Genomic DNA, 19140 nt, shown 5'->3' on the forward strand with positions numbered 1-19140 from the left:
GGGCCCAGCTAGCACCCGGCCCCTTGGCCTCATGTTAGGGTGGGTACTTTCCGGAGAAGCACTCCCTCCTCTCTGCCAGGGCCTGCTCTGTGCTTGAGCCGCAGTAGCCCCAGCTCCTCCCACCCGCCATGGGGCACTGTGTCCACAGCACCCACCTCCACCTCCTGGGACCTGCCTGGCACCTATCACCTCAAGCCTGACACAGGAACTGGGGCGAGATGAGTCCTATAGGCAGTCATGGCTGCACAGACGAAGAGCAGCGGTGGGAAGAGCCAGCAGGCTGAGCCCCTCCTCTCCTTTCTACAAGTCCCAGACCACACAGTCTTTCCTCCTTCCCAGCCTCCCCAGCCGCAGAAATGATCCCCAACGCTCATCTAGAAATTCTTTATTTACATTTTCTCTTAGAAAAAATATACAGATCTGGTGGCCTGTTGATTCCTCAGATTTGAGGTCTTTGTGGGAAGGCGAGAGGGTGAGGGGCGGCCTTTCAAAGCTGCCCATTGTCCATCGAGGGGTCTGGTCACCTGGCTCTGGAGTTGGGCTTCCCTGAGATCAGCCCTAGGGCCTGGGCAAAAGGAACATACCAGGCCTGGGGCAGGGTCAGCACAAGGAGGGGGTTTGGGAGGTGTCACAAGGAGGGGGTTTGGGAGGTGTCTGCACAGCCTGGTCATCAGGAGCTAGACAGGTCCCACAGGCTGGAGCCTTTGTCCTTGACTGACACAGCTCCAGGAACGGGCCCTTCTGTGGCTGCTGGGACAGACGTGTGAACATCTATCTCCCATGGGGACCAGTGACTTTGAGGACCAGGGACTATTTGCTGTTTTCTGTGAACCAATTGAGCACCGCCTCCTTGTTTTCTTTCACCCACTTGATGTTGGCTTTCGTCTTCTCCAGGGCCTGCTCCAGGGCCCGAGTGCCTGAGCCGAAGCCTGTTTCCATGTTGTCCTTCTTGAACTGCTCCAGCTGCCAGGAAGGCAAATGTTCTCAGCCCCAGGCTGGCTCTCTAATACAGCCCTGAGCGAAAGTTCTCCTAGAGCTCCAGCCTCCCGCTCCCCCTTTGGGGCCCTCAGGAATGGGGGCCCACCTGTTCCCCATGGTAGAAAGAGCCACTCCTTCACCTCTTCCTGGGGCAAAGTTCTTATCTATGCACAAGTTGCAAAGGAAAGCTGCCAGCAGAATGTAGCTCAGAAAGGTATCTGGCCATTGTGATATTTCACTGAGTTACCGTCTGGGTTTGGTTTTGTTTTAGAGAGATTTTTGCTATAGGAAGCATGCGCTTGCCGAGAGACAGAGACAGAGAGAAGGAAAGTGAGAAATCACCTCTCAGGGGGAAGGCCACGCAGCAATTCCTTCTCCTCCATTCCCTTCTTGGGATTTTGGACACACACATGAGTTTCAAGCCTCCGGGTCCAGGAGCTGAACCACGGTCAGCAATGTGGGAGTCCAGCACCTCAATCACTACATCACCTGCTAGCCCCTTGCTTTGTTTTTTTTTTAAATATTTATTTATTTAGTTTATTATTATTATCATTTTTTTAAATTTTGACCAGAAAAAGAGAGAGAGAAAGTGAGGAAGTAAGCCACCAGGTTTGGGACTTGAATCACAGTTAGCCATGTGGGAGTCCAGCGCCTCATCCACCAAGCCACCTGCCAGCCTCCCAACTTTGTTTTGTTTTAAATTGCTAAAGGGTACATGCACTTACCTGAGAAAGACAGAGACACAGAGAGAGTAAGTAAAAAACACCCCATATGGGGGATGGCCACGCCATCGCTCCTTTCTCTCCATTTCTCCCTCCTTTAGAGATTTTGGGCACGCGTGTGCACACATGTCCACGCAGTATGTCTTTCAAGTCACAGGGTCTGGGACTCAAACCCTGTGGTTGGCCATGCAGGATCTAGCCCCCTTTACCATCACTCCTCCAGCTGGCCCAACCCCGTTAATTAATTATTTTGCATAGCACACATGCACCAACGAGAGAGAGAGAGAAAGAGAGAGAGAGAGAAAGGAAATTGAGAAATTACCGCCCCACTCCCACCACCACCCAGGCCAGATGGCCACACTGCAGTCCCTTCTCCTCCATTCTTCTCTCAGAATTTTGGGCACGCACACACATGTGACCAGCGTGATTTTCAAGCCGCTGAGTCCAGAACTTGAACTGTGCAGATGGCCATGTGAGATCCAGCATCTTAACTGCCACGCCACCTGCTGGCCCCTTAACCCTCAGTTTTCAACTGAATTACAATCTCTACGCAATCGAGACAGGAGACAGGGACAAATGAGACACCACGTGGAAGCAAGCAGCCAAACCTGAAATGCAGAGATTTCTAAACCACAAATGATTCAGTTGCTTCAGTAAATAAATGGCAGTTTAAAAAGACTGTGAAAGATGAAAAGTTTCCAGCCAGGGCATCAGGCAAGAAGATGGAATCAAAGCATTCAGAATGGAAGCAGTTAACATTATCTGCTTGCAAATGACACAACGTTTTTTCTTTTTTTTCAGTTTTTGTCATAGGGCATGTGCTCTTGACAAAGAGAGGGAAAGTGAGAAACATCCCCCCTGGGGGGGGGGGATGGTCATGTTGTAATCCCTTCTCCTCTGTTCTCCTCCTGAGATTTTTGGGCACACACACACATGCCCAGTGTTATTTTTAAGCCACCAGGTCTGAGTCTCAAACCTTGGCCAACCATGTGGGAGTCAAGTGCCTTACCCACCACGCCATCTGCTGGCCCCACAACATTTTAATTTTAATCTCTGGAGGGCAAGTGATACAGAGAGAGATAGAGAAAAGGGTGGTGGGGAGACAGGAGCCCTCAAGAGGATTTTGTCCTGCGGTCCCCTTTCCCTAGCCTTTTAGGTGTTGGCAGGAGCCACGTGTGTCTCAGAGGCCTTGGAGATCTGAACTGGAGGTCAGCCATGTGGCTTCCAGCACTGCAGAAGAGCTACCAACTCTTTGAACAGGCTGGGCCTTTTCCTGTCATTGACCTCTGCTTGAGGGACCATGTCTTACCTGCTGCAGCTCATACTCGCTAGCAAATCGTCGGGTCACTGCCTGGATGAGGTTGGAGAAGGAGAAGGAGCCACCACCGTAACTACAGGGCAGGAGAGAGATCAAGGTGAGCGGGGCCAGCTCCAGGTGGCAGATAAGATTACAGTGAGGTGAGATGACAGACCTAGGAGACACTGCTAGGACGTGGGGCGTGGGCACTGGAGCACAGGTCTGACTGCTCGCTCCTTGATTCCTTTTTCCAGAGGATACGCCCACCAGCCATGTTTTTGTTCCAAGTAGGAAAAGGGATGGCCCGCTCCCCTCACCTTGTCTTTCCATTCCTGCCCCAACCCCAGACTCCAAGCTGGACTCCATTCTGACCACTCCTATACGGCATCCCCAACCCTACACGCAGACCACCCCAGGGCCTCCCAGCCTCAGCACCCACAGACTCACTCCTCAAAGAGCTTCTTCCAGTTGCTCCGGACAAAGTCCCAGACCAGAGTTTGCCCAATGACGTTGCTGGCAATGCTGCTGATGGTGGAAGTGGCATCCTGCTTCCGGATGTAGTTGGGGTTCAGAGTGTAAGTCAGGTACCTGTGCGGGTAGGATGCTGGGTGAGAGACCACTTCCAGGGTGGGCAGGCAGAGGGGTCAGGAGAGCCCTGTGCCAGCCTCCCAACACTACGCCTCCTCCTGCATGCTCACAAATCCCCCTGGGGTGTGCTAAGAGACTCTCTGGTCCTGCTTCCTTCAGTAGGTGGGAAACGGAGTCACCTGCACAGGGTGATGCTGTTATGCCAGGTGTCATGCCTGGCTTGAGAATGTCTGACAATGAATAAATGAAGGAAGGGATTCTAGAGTCCCAGGCCCACTCAGGTAGGGTGACCACTGCTGCCTTGGGCATGGAGGGTGGCTCTTCTTCATGGGGTCCAGGTGATGGCCTCTGAGGCCTGAGTGGGAACTAGGAGCCCTCATCCAAGGGCTTGAGGGCATGCTTGGCTGGACATCCCGAAGGACTAGAATGCAGCTACACCAGAGCCCTTGACAGAAGAAAATGAGTTGTCATTAATAAAGGCTAAGAGGCCACAGCAGTTAACAGCTTAAGACATGGACCAGACCTGGGTTCGAATCTTGCCTCTACCACTTATCAGCATTTCTGTTCTTTGAGGAAGTTGCTTTGCTTCTCTGACCCTCACTGTTCCCACCTGTGAAGTGGGGAAAGTACAGCTCCCACCTTAGCAGGTTCGTAAGGGTGGCTAGAAGGTTCTCTGCTGGGGGAAGGAGACTCACCGCCTCACTCAGGTCCTCACCTGTTCAGGATCCACACCTCGTTGCTGCAGGCCAGGGCTGCTCGGAGTTTATCAGCCTCATTTACCAGAGTGGCATTCCGGAACTGTTGGAAGGCGAAGTCCCACTCGTCTTCCCCGCCCTGGGCAATGGCATTGCAGTAGACAGTGGACCGCAGGTTCGGGGGGATCCTGGCATGGAGTGGGAGTGTCAGGTGCAGGGCAGCAGTGGGGAGAGAGGATGAGGGTTTGCTGCGCACAGGGCTATGGGGCCCCAGGTTCAGCTGGAGGGACAGATGGAGACTGGCAGAGGAGGTGCAGGGAGGAACTCACGGGTTGTGGCTGGGGTTGTCCATCCACTGCTTGAAGAGAGCAGCCACCATCTCCCGACACTCATTCAGCCCGTTGGAGCAGGCAGTGCTGATGGCGTTAATCTCGCTGTACCTGTCCCGAGCAACTCCTGCTTAGTGCCCTGCCCAGACTCCAGCAAGATTCACTCCCTGGGCTGGCTACTTATGTGGTGTTTAAGGGGCTAGATCCCACATGGCCAACTGCCCCGTTCAAATCCCAAGTGTGGTGTGTGTGCCCAAAATCTCAAGAGGAGAATGACGAAGGGATTGAGGAGTAGCCATCCCCGCCGGGGGAGGTGCTTCCTCACTTTCCCTTTCTCCTATGTCTCTCTGGCTAACACATACACCCTAGAGCAAAAAAATTTTTTAAATAATTATTTATTTTATTTTATTTATTCATCCATTTATTTTAATTTGACCAGAGAGAGACAGAGAGAGAGAGAGAGGGGAAATGAGAAAGCAAGCCACCAGCTCCAGGACTTGAACCGTGGTCGGCAATGTGGGAGTGTCTAGCGACTTAACCATCACGCCACCCGCTGGTCCCCCCTATAGCAAAATTAAAAAAATTTCTTGGGGTCAGCAGGTGGCGTGGTAGTTAAGGTACTGAACTATCACATGGCCGACTGTGGACTGAGTCCTAGACCTGGTGGCTTGCTTTCCTTACTCTTACTCTGTCTCTCTCTGATGAGTGCACATGCCCTATTACAATAATAATAATTAATTAATCTAAAAAAAAATTCACCTCCTGATATACAACTCCTGGCTGAAGCTGAAAGCTCTGTGGCCCTTGGCAAAGCCTAGGGCATGACCTTCCTTGGCCCGAGGCAACCCCAAGACTGTCCCAGCTTCAAGAGCCAGAACCATATGATGTCCAGAGGGTGAGGTGACCTCTGGGTTGCAGTTTGGGCCTCTATATTGAGGCCAGATGGACCCACAGTCCATACAGAGCCTCAGGGCAGGGGCGTCTGCTTCTGAGCAGGGTCTCTCCCTGCCTGGTGTCCCAGCTAACACTGAGAGCCCCAGAGAATCTCACCCAGGGGTGGCTCTTGATCCCCAGGTCACCTAGGACTTCTAAACCCATGAGGGAGTCATACTTACTGGTCCATCAGGTTTTCAGGCTGATTTTGCCAATCATTCGTGATATTTTTGAAGTGTAAGTAGAGGGGCGTGACCTGCTTCTTCAGGTAGTTCTAGGGGAAAGGAAACAAAAATAACTTCAAAGATTCATGTCTGACCTACCTGGAGCACCAAGAGCCCCTGAAGTGTCTGGGTGAGGGGGTCAGAGGTCAGGTCTTGCCCAAGGTCAGTAGCACTCAAGGCTAGGCTTCAGATGAATAAGTTGAGGTTCTTTCTCTTCAAAGCCTTAGTCACTTTTTGCCTAAGTCTCTTCTCATCTTCTTAACAATGACGGGGATACAGCCTGAGAAATGTGTCGTTAGGTGACCTCATCACCGTGTGAATGCTGTGGGGTGCCCGTACACAATCCTAGATGGCATGCCCTACTACACGCACCTGCACACTCCTCTTCGTGAACATCAGAATGTGAGCCCCACCCCACGGGGCGGAAATCCTGTGCAGACTCTCTGGCTCAACATGGAAGACTGGCTTCTGTGCCAACCTGAGTTCACATCCAAACGTAAAAGGAATAAACCCCCGAGGACAAAAAGAACAAGAGAAGAAACAGTGGGTGTGACAGCAACACAGTTTAGGCAACTGGGACAGGAGGAGTGGGAGATGTCTCCATTTGGCAGAGTGGGAGAATCTGCAGCAGAGCGTCTACGGACAGGCAGATAGAAGCAAGGAGACTTGCTAGGACAAGGCTCAGAATTCAAGGGACAGGAAGAGGGCAGGGGTGAGGCAGGAGCAGCAACAGGGAGATTGTGTCCCTCTGTAGAGGAAGCAATTAACCCTCACATTCCCACCTCCCTCCTTGTTCCAAACTGAACCAGAGAGGGTTAGAACGTAGGGTCACCGGGCACCATGGGAAGGTTGTTGGGTTATAACGAGAGTCAGAGGTGGAAGTTCCCCTTCTGACCAGGATACTGCTAATTTCCTTCCCCACTCTGACCCCAGAAATTGAGCATCACCATACGAGCCTCATTCACACTGCAGAAACCGAATGGTCTCAAGAGAACACACCCATGGACATAAATTTTGGAGGGTCCGCAGTGAAGTTATTTGGCTACATAGTCACCCCCCAATGAGACCCCCCAATTGACAGAGTCCACCCCCCACGGAGCTTCCGATCACTTTTTCCTGTCTCTCTCTCAAAACCAAAGAGGCAGCTCTGCCTCCAACTTGAAAGGAGACCAAAACAAACAGAAAAGCCAGAGGAAACAAGTCAATGGGAGAAACAGAATGCGTCACAGAAGCCTGTAATAAATATCCTCGAGGAGTGAAGAGGAGTTAGTGCACAGGACTCTGGAACCAGAAAGAGCACTGGGAAACTTAAAAATATGATAGAAGGGGGTCAGCAGGGAGCATGGTGGTTAAGGGCATTGGTCGACTGTGGTTTGAGTACCGGACCTGGAGACTTGCTTTCGCTTTTTCTCTCTCTCTTTCTCTTTTAAATTTTTTAAAAAATTTTCATCATTTATTTTAAATTACTTTAATTTTTCTTTTAATTTGACCAGAGAGACACAGAAAGAGAAAGAGGTGAAGTGAGAAAGCAAGCCACCAGGTCCAGGACTTGAACTGCAGTCTTTTTTTTTTTTTTTTTTGAGAGGTTTTTGCTATAGGGCATGTGCGCTCCCCAGACAGACAGAGACATAGAGACAGAAAGCGAGAAATCACGCCCCAGGGGGGATGGTCACGCTGCAATTCCTTCTCCATTCTCCTCTCGGGATCTTGGGCACGCGCCCGGCGTGAGTTTTAAGCCACTGGGTCCGGGACGCGAACCGCAGTTGACTACGTGGGAGTCTGGCGACATAGCCATTACGCTAACTGCTGGTTTGAACTGCAGTCTTTCATGTGGGAGTCTAGCGATGTACACCATCTGCTGGTCCCATCTCACTTTCTCTTATTCTGTTCTTCTCAGTCAGATAAAATAAATAAATAAATAAAGTTGGATAAAATAATTCTTTAAAAATAAATAAATAAAAATATAGAAGAAAATAATCTTCAGGCAAGGGGCATGTGAAACTCGGGGAACCACCCAGTGGGCAGAATAAAAAGACAACAAGCTAGAAAACAGGGGAGATCAGAAGACAAGAGGACCAAGGCAAGAGAAACAAGCTAGATTAACAGGGGTCCCAGAAAGAGATGCTTGGAGAAAAAAAAATGGGGAGGGGGATGAATATTTAAAGAAATAATGCAGGGACCCACACAGTGGCCTGGTGGTTAAGGCACCAGATCCCACATGGACAGTTCAAACCTTAAACCTCATAGCTTGACAAACCCACCAAAGTGTGTGTGCGTTCCCCAAATCCTGGCAGGTGGTAGAGATAGAGAAGAGATCGTAGTGCGATCAACTTCATGAGAAGTGCTTTCTCCCTTTCCCTCTGTCTGTCTCTCTTTCTCTGGTGAGTGCACATGTCCTCTGGCAAAAAAAAAATTTTTTTAGAGAGATTTTTGCTATAGGGTGCATGCTCTTGCCGGAGAGACAGAGAGACAGATAGCAAAAAATCACCCCCCAAGGGGGATGGCCACACTGCAATCCAGTCTCCTCCATTCTCCTCCTGGGATGTCAGGCACACATGTGCACATGCCTGGTGTGCGTTTCAAGCCTCTGGTTCTAGAACTCAAACCATGGTCGGCTATGTGGGAATCCAGCCACATAACCATTACGCCATCTGCAGGTCCCCAAAATTATTTTTTTAAATAAAAGAAGCAATGCAGGGCCAGCAAGTAGTGGTGGTTAAGGCACTGTACTCCCACATTGCTGACCATGGTTCAAGTCGCGTACCTGGAGGTTTGCTTTCTCACTTTCTCATTCTCTTTGTCTTTCTCTGGTCAAATTAAGCAAATAATAACAATAAGCTGTTTTGTTTGTTTGTTTGTTTGTTTTGTTTTTTAAGCAATTACAGGGACCAGCAGATGGTGTAATGGTTACATTGCTGGACTTCCACGTAGTCAACCGTGGTTCGAGTTCTAAACTCACTGGCTTAAACTCACATCAGGCACATATGTGTGCGTGCCCCAAAATCCCAAGAGGAGACTGGAGGAGAAAGGACTGTGGCATGGCCATCCCCCCAGGGAACTGATTTCTCAGTTTTTGTCTCTCTCTGTCTCTCTGGCAAGTGCATGTGCCCTATAGCAAAAATCTCTCTCTAAAAATAAATAAATAAATAAAAGCAATACAAAAATATTTTAATACTAAAAGACATAAATATCCAGATTGAAGAAGAATAATTAGGAAAAATTCTAACCAAGCCACCAGGATAGAGAGGAGAGCCCAAAGTTTCCAGAAGGAGTGAAAACTGGTCACCTTCAAAGAACTGGGAAAAAAAGAAAAAAAGGCTCTGAGCTTCTTAATAGTAACACAAAGAGCCTGATGTCAGGGAGTAAGACCTTAAGTATTCTAATAATTTCCAACCCAGACACTTTTTTTTTTTTAAAAAAGAGATTTTTTGCTATAGGACATGTGTACTCACTGGAAAGGCAGTAAAAGACAGAGATAGAAAGTGAGAAATCCCCCCCCACCCCTGGGGGAAAATGGCCACACAACCCCCTTCTCTATTCTCCTCTCAGGATTTGGGGCATGCATGCACATATGCCTGGTGTGAGTTTCAAGCTGCTGGGTCTGGGACTCAAACCGCAGTTGACCATGTGGGAGTCCAGTGCATTCACCACTACACCACCTACTGGCTCATCCCAGATACTTTTATACTTTTATACCCACTGAGCTTTCGATCCAGTGTGAGAGTGGAATAGAGACATTTCAGACACTCTAGCTCAGAAAACCCACCTCGCATGGACCTTCTCTCCAAAACTCCCCTAAAAGATGTGTTCTCCTATGAGGGAGAAAAATCAGGAAAGAATTTGTGGGATTCAGGAAACAGAAGGTGCAGCAGAGGAAAGGACAGGGGACGGGCCCCTGAGCTGGGGAGCTGTGTAGCATTTCTAGAAGGAAGCAAGCAGACAGAAGACCCCAGGAAGGATGCCTCCAGAAGAAAATAAAACAGATGTTTTATCTGTTTATATTATCGTTGTAAAGGGAGAAAATATAAACCTAGTATCCTCTGTGGCTCAGCAGAGAATACTATTTACACAATCACAATAAAGCAAATGCTGAATATTGATTTGATCAGACACTGTGATCTTAGAAGGGTGGGAGAAATCTGGTAAGAAAGTTAAAACTTCATTTACCAAAATAACTCATTGACCATAATAGGATATTAATAGATCAACTAAAATTTTTTAATAAAAAAGAGATCATTTCAAGGAGGAATGATCTAATGGCTATGTAATAGTCTATCACACGTATATCCTATAGTTTAATTTAACCAATCCCTAACTCTCAGGCACTTAAATATTTTTGTGTTTTGCTTGTTGTTTTTTGTCCTTTGTGTTTTGATAATGCAGGTAACATCTTATGAATGTAGTTTCATTCAGAACAAGGTTGAGTTTCCTTTTGGTCTCCTATGAATGCACCTCACCCCCCAAGAAGCCCTCTGTTCAGCAATGAAATACTTCAAAGCCTACTAATACCAGCATCCTCCTCACAGCCCCAGAGGGCTGACTGGCAGGTTGTGGCTTGCTCATTTTACAGGCGTTAACTAGGGCTGAGAAAGGGTTGTCCAAGGCTACACAACTGGTAAAAGATAAGCCTTCTGCCTCCCAACATGGGGGCCTGTGTTGTTTCTGTACTTTCCAAAAGCATTAATTTCCCAGTTTTCCTGTTAGTGAATCTGAGTAGCAGCAAGCGACAATTTTCTTATGCCCCACCTGCCTCCTCACCTGTTCCCTTCTCCTCCATCCCTCTTACCCTCTCGCCCCTTTGCCAAGCCTGCCAGGCCATGTTTCTATTCACTTCCTAATGGTGCAGTTTCTGGCACCAGGGTGATTGGTTCTTGAACCCAGCCCTGCAACTCCATACCTTCATGGGGCCATAGACCTCGGAGCGGTCAAACATGAGCTTGAAGTAGCTCAGGCTGCTCAGGGCGGCCTGCCAGGGCATGTACTCTGTCTCCTGGTTCAGGAAGAGGGTGTTGTCCAGCGCCAGAGTGACAGGGACCTTTTGGGCACTGGGGACAAACAGAGGGGCCCAAGTAAGCACCCCACGCAGCCCAGCCACACCTTGGAAAGCCCAGTCCAAGCCCTCGAGGATGTTCCTCAATCCTGGGCCCACCATCTCTTCCTCAAACCTGGAGTCCCAGAACCCCAGCTCAAGCATTTGCCATTGGACAAGGAATGACACAGATGCTGACTGGTGTCACAAACAAGGGCCCGCCCTCACGCATTGCTGGTGACATTCCTTTGCTTATTATCCACATTTTACAAATGAGGAAACAGGCTCAGAGAAGCGAACTGACTTGCCCAAGGCCACAGAGCTCACAGGAAAAAGAACTAAGATTTGAAAGGACAAAAAGACTGAGCTGTCAACTCTACACCCTCTTCTGACTTGCTGGGCACTCCAGGCCTTCCTTCCCCCTCCTCAAGCCACCTGTGCACATTTGGTCTACAAATATCCACGTGGACAGGTGACGTCACTCATCAGAGAGCTTGCCACCTGACCACAGATGGCAGGTGCTCAGTCAGTGTTCGTGCATCCATGCTGCAACCCTCCAGTCCTGCCCATCCTGATTTTTTGGGCACCTATATGATGGCCTGGCACACACCACCCTCAGAGAGAGCTTGGTACCATGAATAAAGCGTGGCTTTGGAGTTGGACAGGTCTGTGTCAGGCTGTCATGGGCAACTGCATGGCCGCAGATGCTCAAACTGAGTGCCAGATTCCTCATCCGTGAAACGACATGTGGGTTCCCAGGAACGGGGTACAGGTCACACCAGGAACCTCCACACAGCCCCGACTCATCACAAACCAGACTGGGTTTTCTGTGGCTGGACCAGGAAGGGGGGCACGCACCTAGCCAGGTTGAAGGCGTCGTTGATAACCTGTGCCCGATTGATGACTGGGATGACCTAGAAGGGGAGATAGAGCATGTGAGCTCAGGTTGGCAGTGGGGCGGGCTTGCAGTCTGGTGTCCCCTCCTGGGGCAGGGACAGGGTCGGGAGTGGTGGACACCCACCAATGGGTCTGTCTGCAGCTGAGTCTGAATCTTCCTCCAGTTGTCTTCATCATAGTTCACCTGGTAATACCCTGTCACGTTGAGGTTCGGCAGCACCCACTCATTGGACGTTGTTTGGAACAGCTGGCTCTGGGCTGTTGGGGAGGACCGGAGTGGAGGGTTGCTCAAAGACCACAGGCTGACCCCCAAACCCTCTCTCCAAACCTAACAAGAGCAGCTGCCCCTGTGACCTGGCACCAGCTCATTCTTGAGCTTCAGCCAAGAAGCAGACGGTCAGGGTGAAGAACTGCCAGGTGACCTCGCAGAGTATGTGCCATCTCTGGACTTCAGGCTGCCCTGCTCCCCAGACTCTGTGGCCAGACCACTAACAGCCGCCTGGACATCTTCATGGCTGTTTCCCCTGCTCCCACCCCCTTTTCCTACTCCTCCCTCTCTGGGGCTCCTCACATCCCAGGAAACTCCCTTCTCCCCTCTCCTCCCATCCACTCTGCATCCCTAACACCACTCACCACTTCCCTGGGGCTTAGCACGCTCTCCTCCCAGTTCCCCCTCCTCTCATTCCCTTCCATACTTTTTTTTTAGAGAGAGAGATTTTTTGCTATAGGGCATATGTGCTTACTGGAGAGACAGAGAAAGAGATTTTTTGCTATAGGGCATATGCACTTACTGGAAAGACAGAGAGAGAGAGACTAAGAGACAGAAAGCGAGAAATCATCCCCCAAGGGGGATGGCCATGCAGTAATCCCTTCTCCTCCATTCTTCTCTTGGGATTTTGGGCACACATGCATAAGTGCCCAGCGTGAGTTTCAAGCCACCAGGTCTGGGACTTGAACCATGGTCAACTACATTGGAGTCCAGTGATATAACCATTGGGCAATCTGCTGGTCCCCCCATACTTTCTTTTGGCAGATAGAGGGAGCCTTCCATACCACAGGTCAGACTCGGTTGCTGGCCCACTTCCACCTGCCCCAGCTTCATCTCAAAAGCACACTTCAATCCTCACACTCTCTCCTACCTCTGGGGCCCAGCACTTACCATTCCCTCCTCCTGGAATACCTTTCTCAGCTGCACTACCCTGGCATAGTCCTACTCTTTCTCTGTGACTCAGCTCACCTCCTCCAGGAAGCCTTTTTTGACTTTTCCATGAAATTGACTCTTGCTCCTTCGCAGTGCCCTGTCCTCAGGTCCCCTGTACTGTTAAAAGCTCTCGATGCAGCTCTGAATTTGTTGTTGTCATAGGGCATGTGCTCTCACCAGAGAGAGGAAAAGTGAGGGAAAGGTACCCCCCAGGGGAGATGGCCATGCCACAATCCCTTCTCCTCTTAGGGTTTTGGGCATGCATGCATGCACACGTGCTCAGCATATTTTTCAAGCTGCAGGATCTGGGACTTGAACCACACAGTCAGCCATGTGAGATCCAGTGCCTTAATCTCCATGCCATATATTGGCTCAGCAGTGCAATGTTTTTAACTGCTCGTCTACCTTCCTTTCATCGGTGGCCTCGGCAAGGCAGGGGACAACTCGCCTTGACCTTCTTCTTCTCAGTGCCTAACAGGGTAGGGCTGCTCTTACCATGTGCCAGGCACTATTTCCAGCATTTTAAGTAGATTCTATCCTTTAATCTTCATACAAGCCAAGGGACTAGCTATTGTTCTTAGCCCCATCTTATAGATGAGGAAACAGAGACCAGAGAGGGAGGATAACTGGCCTTGAGCTGCACATAGCCGGGCAGCAGCAGAGTGGGGACTGAAACCAAAGATGCTGGCTTTATTTGTGGAATGAAATAATAAAGGACACCCTCACCGAGGCCTGCCACAATCCCAAAACATGCACCAGGAGCTAGGAGTATAGGGTGGGGACTACAGCCTGCTAGAGCAGGGCTGGGTTACCGTTTTTGACACCCTCCAGCCAGTAGTTGTCCTGATCTCTGCCGTTTCTGATGGAGGAGATGGGTACAATCCACAGGTAGCTGCCGCAAGAGACCCAAAGGCAGGTGGTGAGAGGCGGCAGGTCCTGGTTTCCACCAGCCCAGGGCAGTGCTGCTCAGGCTCTCAGTTCTAACTCTGGCCTCAGGCACCCCACACCCCTGCACACACACCCCCTAGCCTGAATGGAGTGCGTGTCTGCACCACCGGGGCTGGTCTTGCTGTGTGAGGGGGGCCCACAGGCACAACCCCACCCCACCAACGCCTCACTTGAACTCTGAGGGGCGGGTGACATTGGACTCTGGGTCAAGGAGGAAGTGCTCCTGGGAGATGATCCCTGTGCTGGTGTCCACGGTGATAACTGGGAAGCCCATCTGCAGGATCCAGCGGTCCATGATGTTGCGCACAGTGGTGGGCAGCTTGATGGCCGTCTGATTGTCCACAGCCTGTTGGGGGAACCAGAGGGCAATACCGTCGGTGGACCACCCTCTTCAACCCTACCCTTTCAGGACAGCCCCTGCAGGTGGGAGGCCAGTGCTGGAGTCCCCATCCAGCTCTGCCTCTTCTGGCTACTTGGTGTTTGCTGGACAAGCCAGGGATTCTCCAGCTCTGGTTTATCCCATGTCAATTAAGCAGACCGAAGTGGCTACCCACTCTGTAGCTCACCCTGAGGGGTGTGTGTGTGTGTCAGGGAGGGGCACCAGGATGCCACTCAGTCCTTCTGAACAAGCGGAAAGATGAGAAGGAAGAGGGGACAGAAATGAGGGAGAAGCAATATTTAGTGCTTTGTCACTCTCGAGGGGTATGAAGGAAATGCACCAGACCAGGGTCGAAGGGACTGGCTTAGGGGTGGTGTCACTGTCTTTTTTCACACATGTGCATTGCTTTCGTAATAAACATCTGTTTATAACTAAAAAAAGAAAATGCTTCAGAACAGAGCAAAAGAGAAGGGCTGAAGCTGAGGGGAGATCAGCTCCTGGGGGCTGCAAATGGGGCTTAGTTACAAAGAGAGTGAGGGGGCTGGAGGGGCTTGGGCACTGGGGAGTGAGGGTGGCTGGACAGGAGGCCTGGGAAGGGGAATTGGGGCTCAGGAGGCTGGTGAGGACAGGCGGGGGTGTTGGTGAGGAGGAGGGTTGCTTCAGTTCCTGCAGCTCTAGGAGCTGGGCAGGATGGGGCGGGGAAGGTGGCCTCTGGGGAAGGCAGGAGAATGCAGGTGGCTGGGGGAGGGGTCTGCCCACACAGGGGTTGCCTGGGTGGGTGTTGACAGGAATGCAAGGGGAACAGCAGGTCAGAGTTTGTGCTGAGGGTGGTGCTGTGTGCAAAGGCTGCTGGGAGGGGCCCAGGGCGCAGGGCAGCCAGAGTGCTGAGTAGGGTGAATGCCTGGCTCCAAAGTTCCAGGCGGGGCAGGTTTCCCAAGAGGAAGTGACTCCCAGCTGCTGTCTCCCCCATCACAGAGCTGGCTACAGCGTGAGGGGGGCTGCTGGCTGGGGGGTCTTGACCCCAGCTTTCATAACTTCCTCTTTCAAGGAGCTGTGGCTGTACCCATTTTACAGATGAGCAACCAAGGTTCCAGATGACCTGCCTGGGCCGGCAGGCAGTAGAGCGAGGCACGTTCTTACACATGTGCTCTCCCCAGGGGCTTTCGGCACCTCTGGACCCTGAAAGGAAGGCTTCAGAGGCTGGTTGTTACTGACCTTCTGCAGGTGCTCCCACAGGTCCAGGTATATGGTGTTCTTGTAGGCAAAGGTGTGGAGGTAGGACTGTGGAGAGACAGACACAGTGAAGGCTGAGCTGGTGCCCCCCAACTCCACCTCTGTGGTTGCTGGGGCTTGAGGACAAGGGGCAGGGGTGTAGGAAACCCACCCGCGGCTGGGGGAGGGACACAGTACTCACTGCCAGGCCCTGCTTGAACAGGTCCTCAGTCAGGAAGCTGGAGAGCATCCTGAGGACGGAGGCGCCCTGCGGGGAGGGAGGGGGCTTAGAATTCTGCACTGAGACACCAGGACCCTGTGGCCACAGCAGGCTGGTCAGAGCCCCCCACCCTATGCCCACTGCTGTCTCAGGACCAGCGTGGAGCCCGGGGCAGCACCTTGCTGTAGGAGATGGAGTCGAACAGCTCGCTGATCTGGGCCGGCGTGTTGATCTCCTCGGCGGGGGTGGACAGCGGGTGAGAGGAGGCCAGTGCATCCACAGCCATCACTCGGTACACGTCATTCAGCACCATGAGGTCTTTCTGCAAATCCCTGAGAGCCCTCAGGAGGCTGGTCTGGGAAGGGGCAACCTGGGTCTTCCTCCACCGCACCCCTACCCAGGGCAGCAGCTCACCAGGTTCCAGGTGGGCTCTGCGTAGTCGGCGCCCAGGTACTCCACGTAGGAGGCAAAACCCTCATTCAGCCAGAGGTCGTTCCACCACTCCACAGTCACCAGGTTCCCGAACCACTGTGGGAGTGTGGGGGAGCTGGCCAGTCACACAGGCCTTGGGTCACAACAGTAGCCAGAACTACCCTATCCTGGGTACCAGCCACCTGCCAGGCACAGGCTGGGGACCTTCGCGACATCACCATGACTCCTCCCTGCTACCCTGCCAGATGGCACCCTCATTCCTCTGCACTTCCCCGGTCGGGAGGTTACCTGGTGGGCCAGCTCGTGAGCTATCACGGTGACCACCCGCTCCTTGTTGCTACTGGAGGAGGACAGTGGGTCGAACAGCAGAGAGTTCTCCCGGTAGGTCACCAGCCCCCAATTCTCCATGGCTCCGGCATTGAAGTCGGGCAGGCCGATCTGGTCTGGGGAGGTGAGACCATTGGCAAGATGGGCTCAAGTGTGAAGCCCCAGTCACCACCTCCCTTAAGGCCCCTCACTCACCAGATTTTTGTAGTGGGTAGGGCGTGTCATAGTGTCTGGCAAAGAAGTCTAGGATGGGGCCTGTCACATTCAGGGCATAGGCACCGTGGCCCTCCTGGATGGCACTGGGCCGGGCCCAGATCCGGATCTGCCAGGTGGGTGGGAGTAGGTCAGGGACCCTCTTGGGTCCTGGTGCAGGTGGGTGGAACCTAGTGCACTAACAGGCTGGGGGATCCCCAGTGGGTCTGGGCCAGGAAACTAACTGGGCCTGATCAGCAGAGGAGAGGAAATGGGGGCTCTGAGGGGTTTTTGGGTCCTGTGGAGGGACTTTTGAGGAAAAATAACCATCATAACCACCATCTATCTGGCACCCGTGGGTCAGAAACTCCCTTCATGAAAAGGAATCAATATGCCCATTTTTCAGATGTACAGACTGAGGCTCAGAGAACCTAAGACATTTGCCCGAGATCACTCAGAGCTGGGATTCTAATGCTGGCCTAACAATTTGGAAGGTGGTACAGGGATGAGGACAACAGGACGACAACTCAAGTCAAGGCCACGGTGGACAAAGGACAAGTGGGCACAGCTTCGTACCAAGACATTGTTATCAGACTCCATCGACACGTTCTCGAACTCGCTGACAATGTAGGCCAGCAGGTAGGTGGACATCTTTGGCGTGGTTTGGAACTCGGTGACAACCCAGTTGGGGTCATCCGGTAATGGAATGCCGGTGGGATCTGGGTACGGAGCATAAGATCATGTGTGGAGGCACTCTCTCTTCTGCCCTGCACCCCAGCCCCGGGTGTGTGCTCCCCCAGGCTGTGTGGCCCCAGGCCTCACCTTTGGGAAGCATGTTGGACAGGGCCTTGAGCTCTTTGGGGTGGATGAGTGTGATGTCAAAGGTGGCCTTCATGGCTGGCTCGTCAAAGCACGGGAAGGATTTCCGGGCATCTGCAGCCTGCATTTGTGTCGTGGCCACCACCCTGCCCAAACCAAGGCATTAGAGACTGCCAGGATGGGCAGGGTTGGGGCTCTGAGATGGTCCTGAGCGTGCAGGGGAAGGGATGCAAGGAAGGCTGTTCTAGCCTAAGCTCCACCCCACCAGCTTCCTCCAGGCAGCCTCAGACCTCCGACAGGCCAATGGACCCCAGGAGACCAAAGTCAAAGTCCTGGCAGGCCTCGCCCCTGTATGAGCTGGGGTACCTCTGGAAAGGTCCTCTCCTCTGAGCCTCAGGTTTTCTGTCTGTCCAGGGGAAATTCTCTTCCAGAGTCCCTGACTCCCCAGTGTGGGAGGGAGGCCCTTCTGCTTTGTCATATTGGAACATGGCTATTCTCCGGGCAGCCGTAGAGGAAGTGATGGGCTAGCCAAAGGCCCCAGAGGGTTCAGAGGTCTCAAACCCAGGCCCTTTCTCATCCCTCAGAATCGGCCCCACCAGGCAGAGCTGGTCCACACTTACTTTTTGACGTCCCCATCCATGTACTCGCTGCGGTAGAAGCCTGCCAGGTCGTCAGCCAGCTCCCCCACGAACTGGCTGTCCATCTCGTACTGGCTGCCTTTCACCAGGGAGCCCTTGAGGTGCACCACCAGGTACTCGGTGGGCTCTATCAGCTCAGTCCTGTCGATGGCAGGGGGCTGGGAGCCCCCCACGCCCCGTAGGACCACTCTGTGCCCTCCGGTGATGGTGTAGTTGAGCTTTTTGCTATGGATGATGATAACATCGGTGGCCTCTGTGCAGTTAAAGCGAACAGTGCTTGAGCCCTCGAAGACATAGAGGCCTGCACTGTTGGGGGTGAGGTAGGGCCTCAGCCTCACTCTGTAGGATTCGGGGATCAGAGTCTTGGGTAGGCGGTATCGGTTCCACGGTTTGCTTTGATCCAAGGTGGTGGCCGCGGTGGTCGAGGGCGGTGTCGTGGGGACCACTGTGTTGCTCTGAGCGTTCTTGTTCTTCTCCTGGGAGTACACCACGGACAGGGCGATGATGGTGCACAGAGCTGCTACACCCAGCAAGATGCCCAGGATGCCCAGGGACTTGGAAATGTAGAAGCCCTTGGCCATGGTGAAGGTGGGCAGGGAGCGTGGGTTGGCTCAGGAGAGGCAGGGAACGGGGCAGCCTCGGACCAGGCTTATATCCCCGAGGGGGAGGAGCCTCGGTGCCAGCAGACTGGGCAAAAATTAACCAGGGCTCAGACAGGCAAAGGTCACTGGGCTGGTCAGGAGCACGCTCTGCCGGGGCTGCGGAGAGGAGACCCAGGGACGGTGCACAGAGCGCGGCTGCTTCGGGGTGCCTGCTGGGAGCAAAGAGTGTCCAGTTACAGGCTGCAGGCAGCCTGGGAACCAGGCCTAAGAGCTGAAGGGCAGGCTGCAGGCTGCGGGCCCAGAGGGTAGAGGGGGTGGCCAGGTGGCATTGATCTGCCAGGGAGCTGAGATGGTGGGAACAGCAGCAGGATCAAAGGTAGAGTTGGGCAAGGACTTCCCAGGGACCAGAGGTAGGAAGTGCACGGAGAAGAGGAAGTTGGTTCCCAGCTCCTGTCAAGAACATGCTGGGTCACCCTGT

General features: G+C 52.5%; 1 protein-coding gene across 1 annotated transcript; it reads right to left on the reverse strand.

Annotated features, from left to right (window-relative positions):
- Positions 1-369: 369 nt before the first annotated feature.
- ANPEP (alanyl aminopeptidase, membrane) lies at positions 370-18874 on the reverse strand. The gene is made up of 20 exons (XM_006152812.2): positions 18043-18874; positions 17426-17568; positions 17180-17322; positions 16607-16733; positions 16373-16527; positions 16067-16180; positions 15831-15974; positions 15635-15700; positions 15436-15501; positions 14012-14187; positions 13706-13785; positions 11817-11950; positions 11654-11709; positions 10664-10811; positions 5725-5816; positions 4610-4720; positions 4301-4468; positions 3445-3585; positions 3010-3091; positions 370-963 (listed from the first exon to the last, which is right to left on the reverse strand). Exons 1-20 carry the CDS (start codon positions 18639-18641, stop codon positions 811-813), a joined length of 2898 nt encoding a protein of 965 aa, XP_006152874.1. The 5' UTR covers positions 18642-18874; the 3' UTR covers positions 370-810.
- Between the last annotated feature and the right edge of the window lie 266 nt (positions 18875-19140).

This window comes from Tupaia chinensis, unplaced genomic scaffold, assembly GCF_000334495.1.
Source record: "Tupaia chinensis unplaced genomic scaffold, TupChi_1.0 Scaffold000359_1, whole genome shotgun sequence".
Taxonomy (NCBI): domain Eukaryota; kingdom Metazoa; phylum Chordata; class Mammalia; order Scandentia; family Tupaiidae; genus Tupaia; species Tupaia belangeri.

Coding starts and splice junctions, on each gene's coding strand:
- ANPEP (XM_006152812.2), bottom strand. CDS start 18,641: ATGGCCAAGGGCTTCTACATTTCCAAGTCCCTGGGCATCCTGGGCATC. Junction 11,951..13,705: donor GCTGGAGGGTGTCAAAAACG/GTAACCCAGCCC, acceptor CCTCCCCAACAG/CCCAGAGCCAGCTGTTCCAA. Junction 4,721..5,724: donor CCTGAAAACCTGATGGACCA/GTAAGTATGACT, acceptor TGCTCGGGACAG/GTACAGCGAGATTAACGCCA.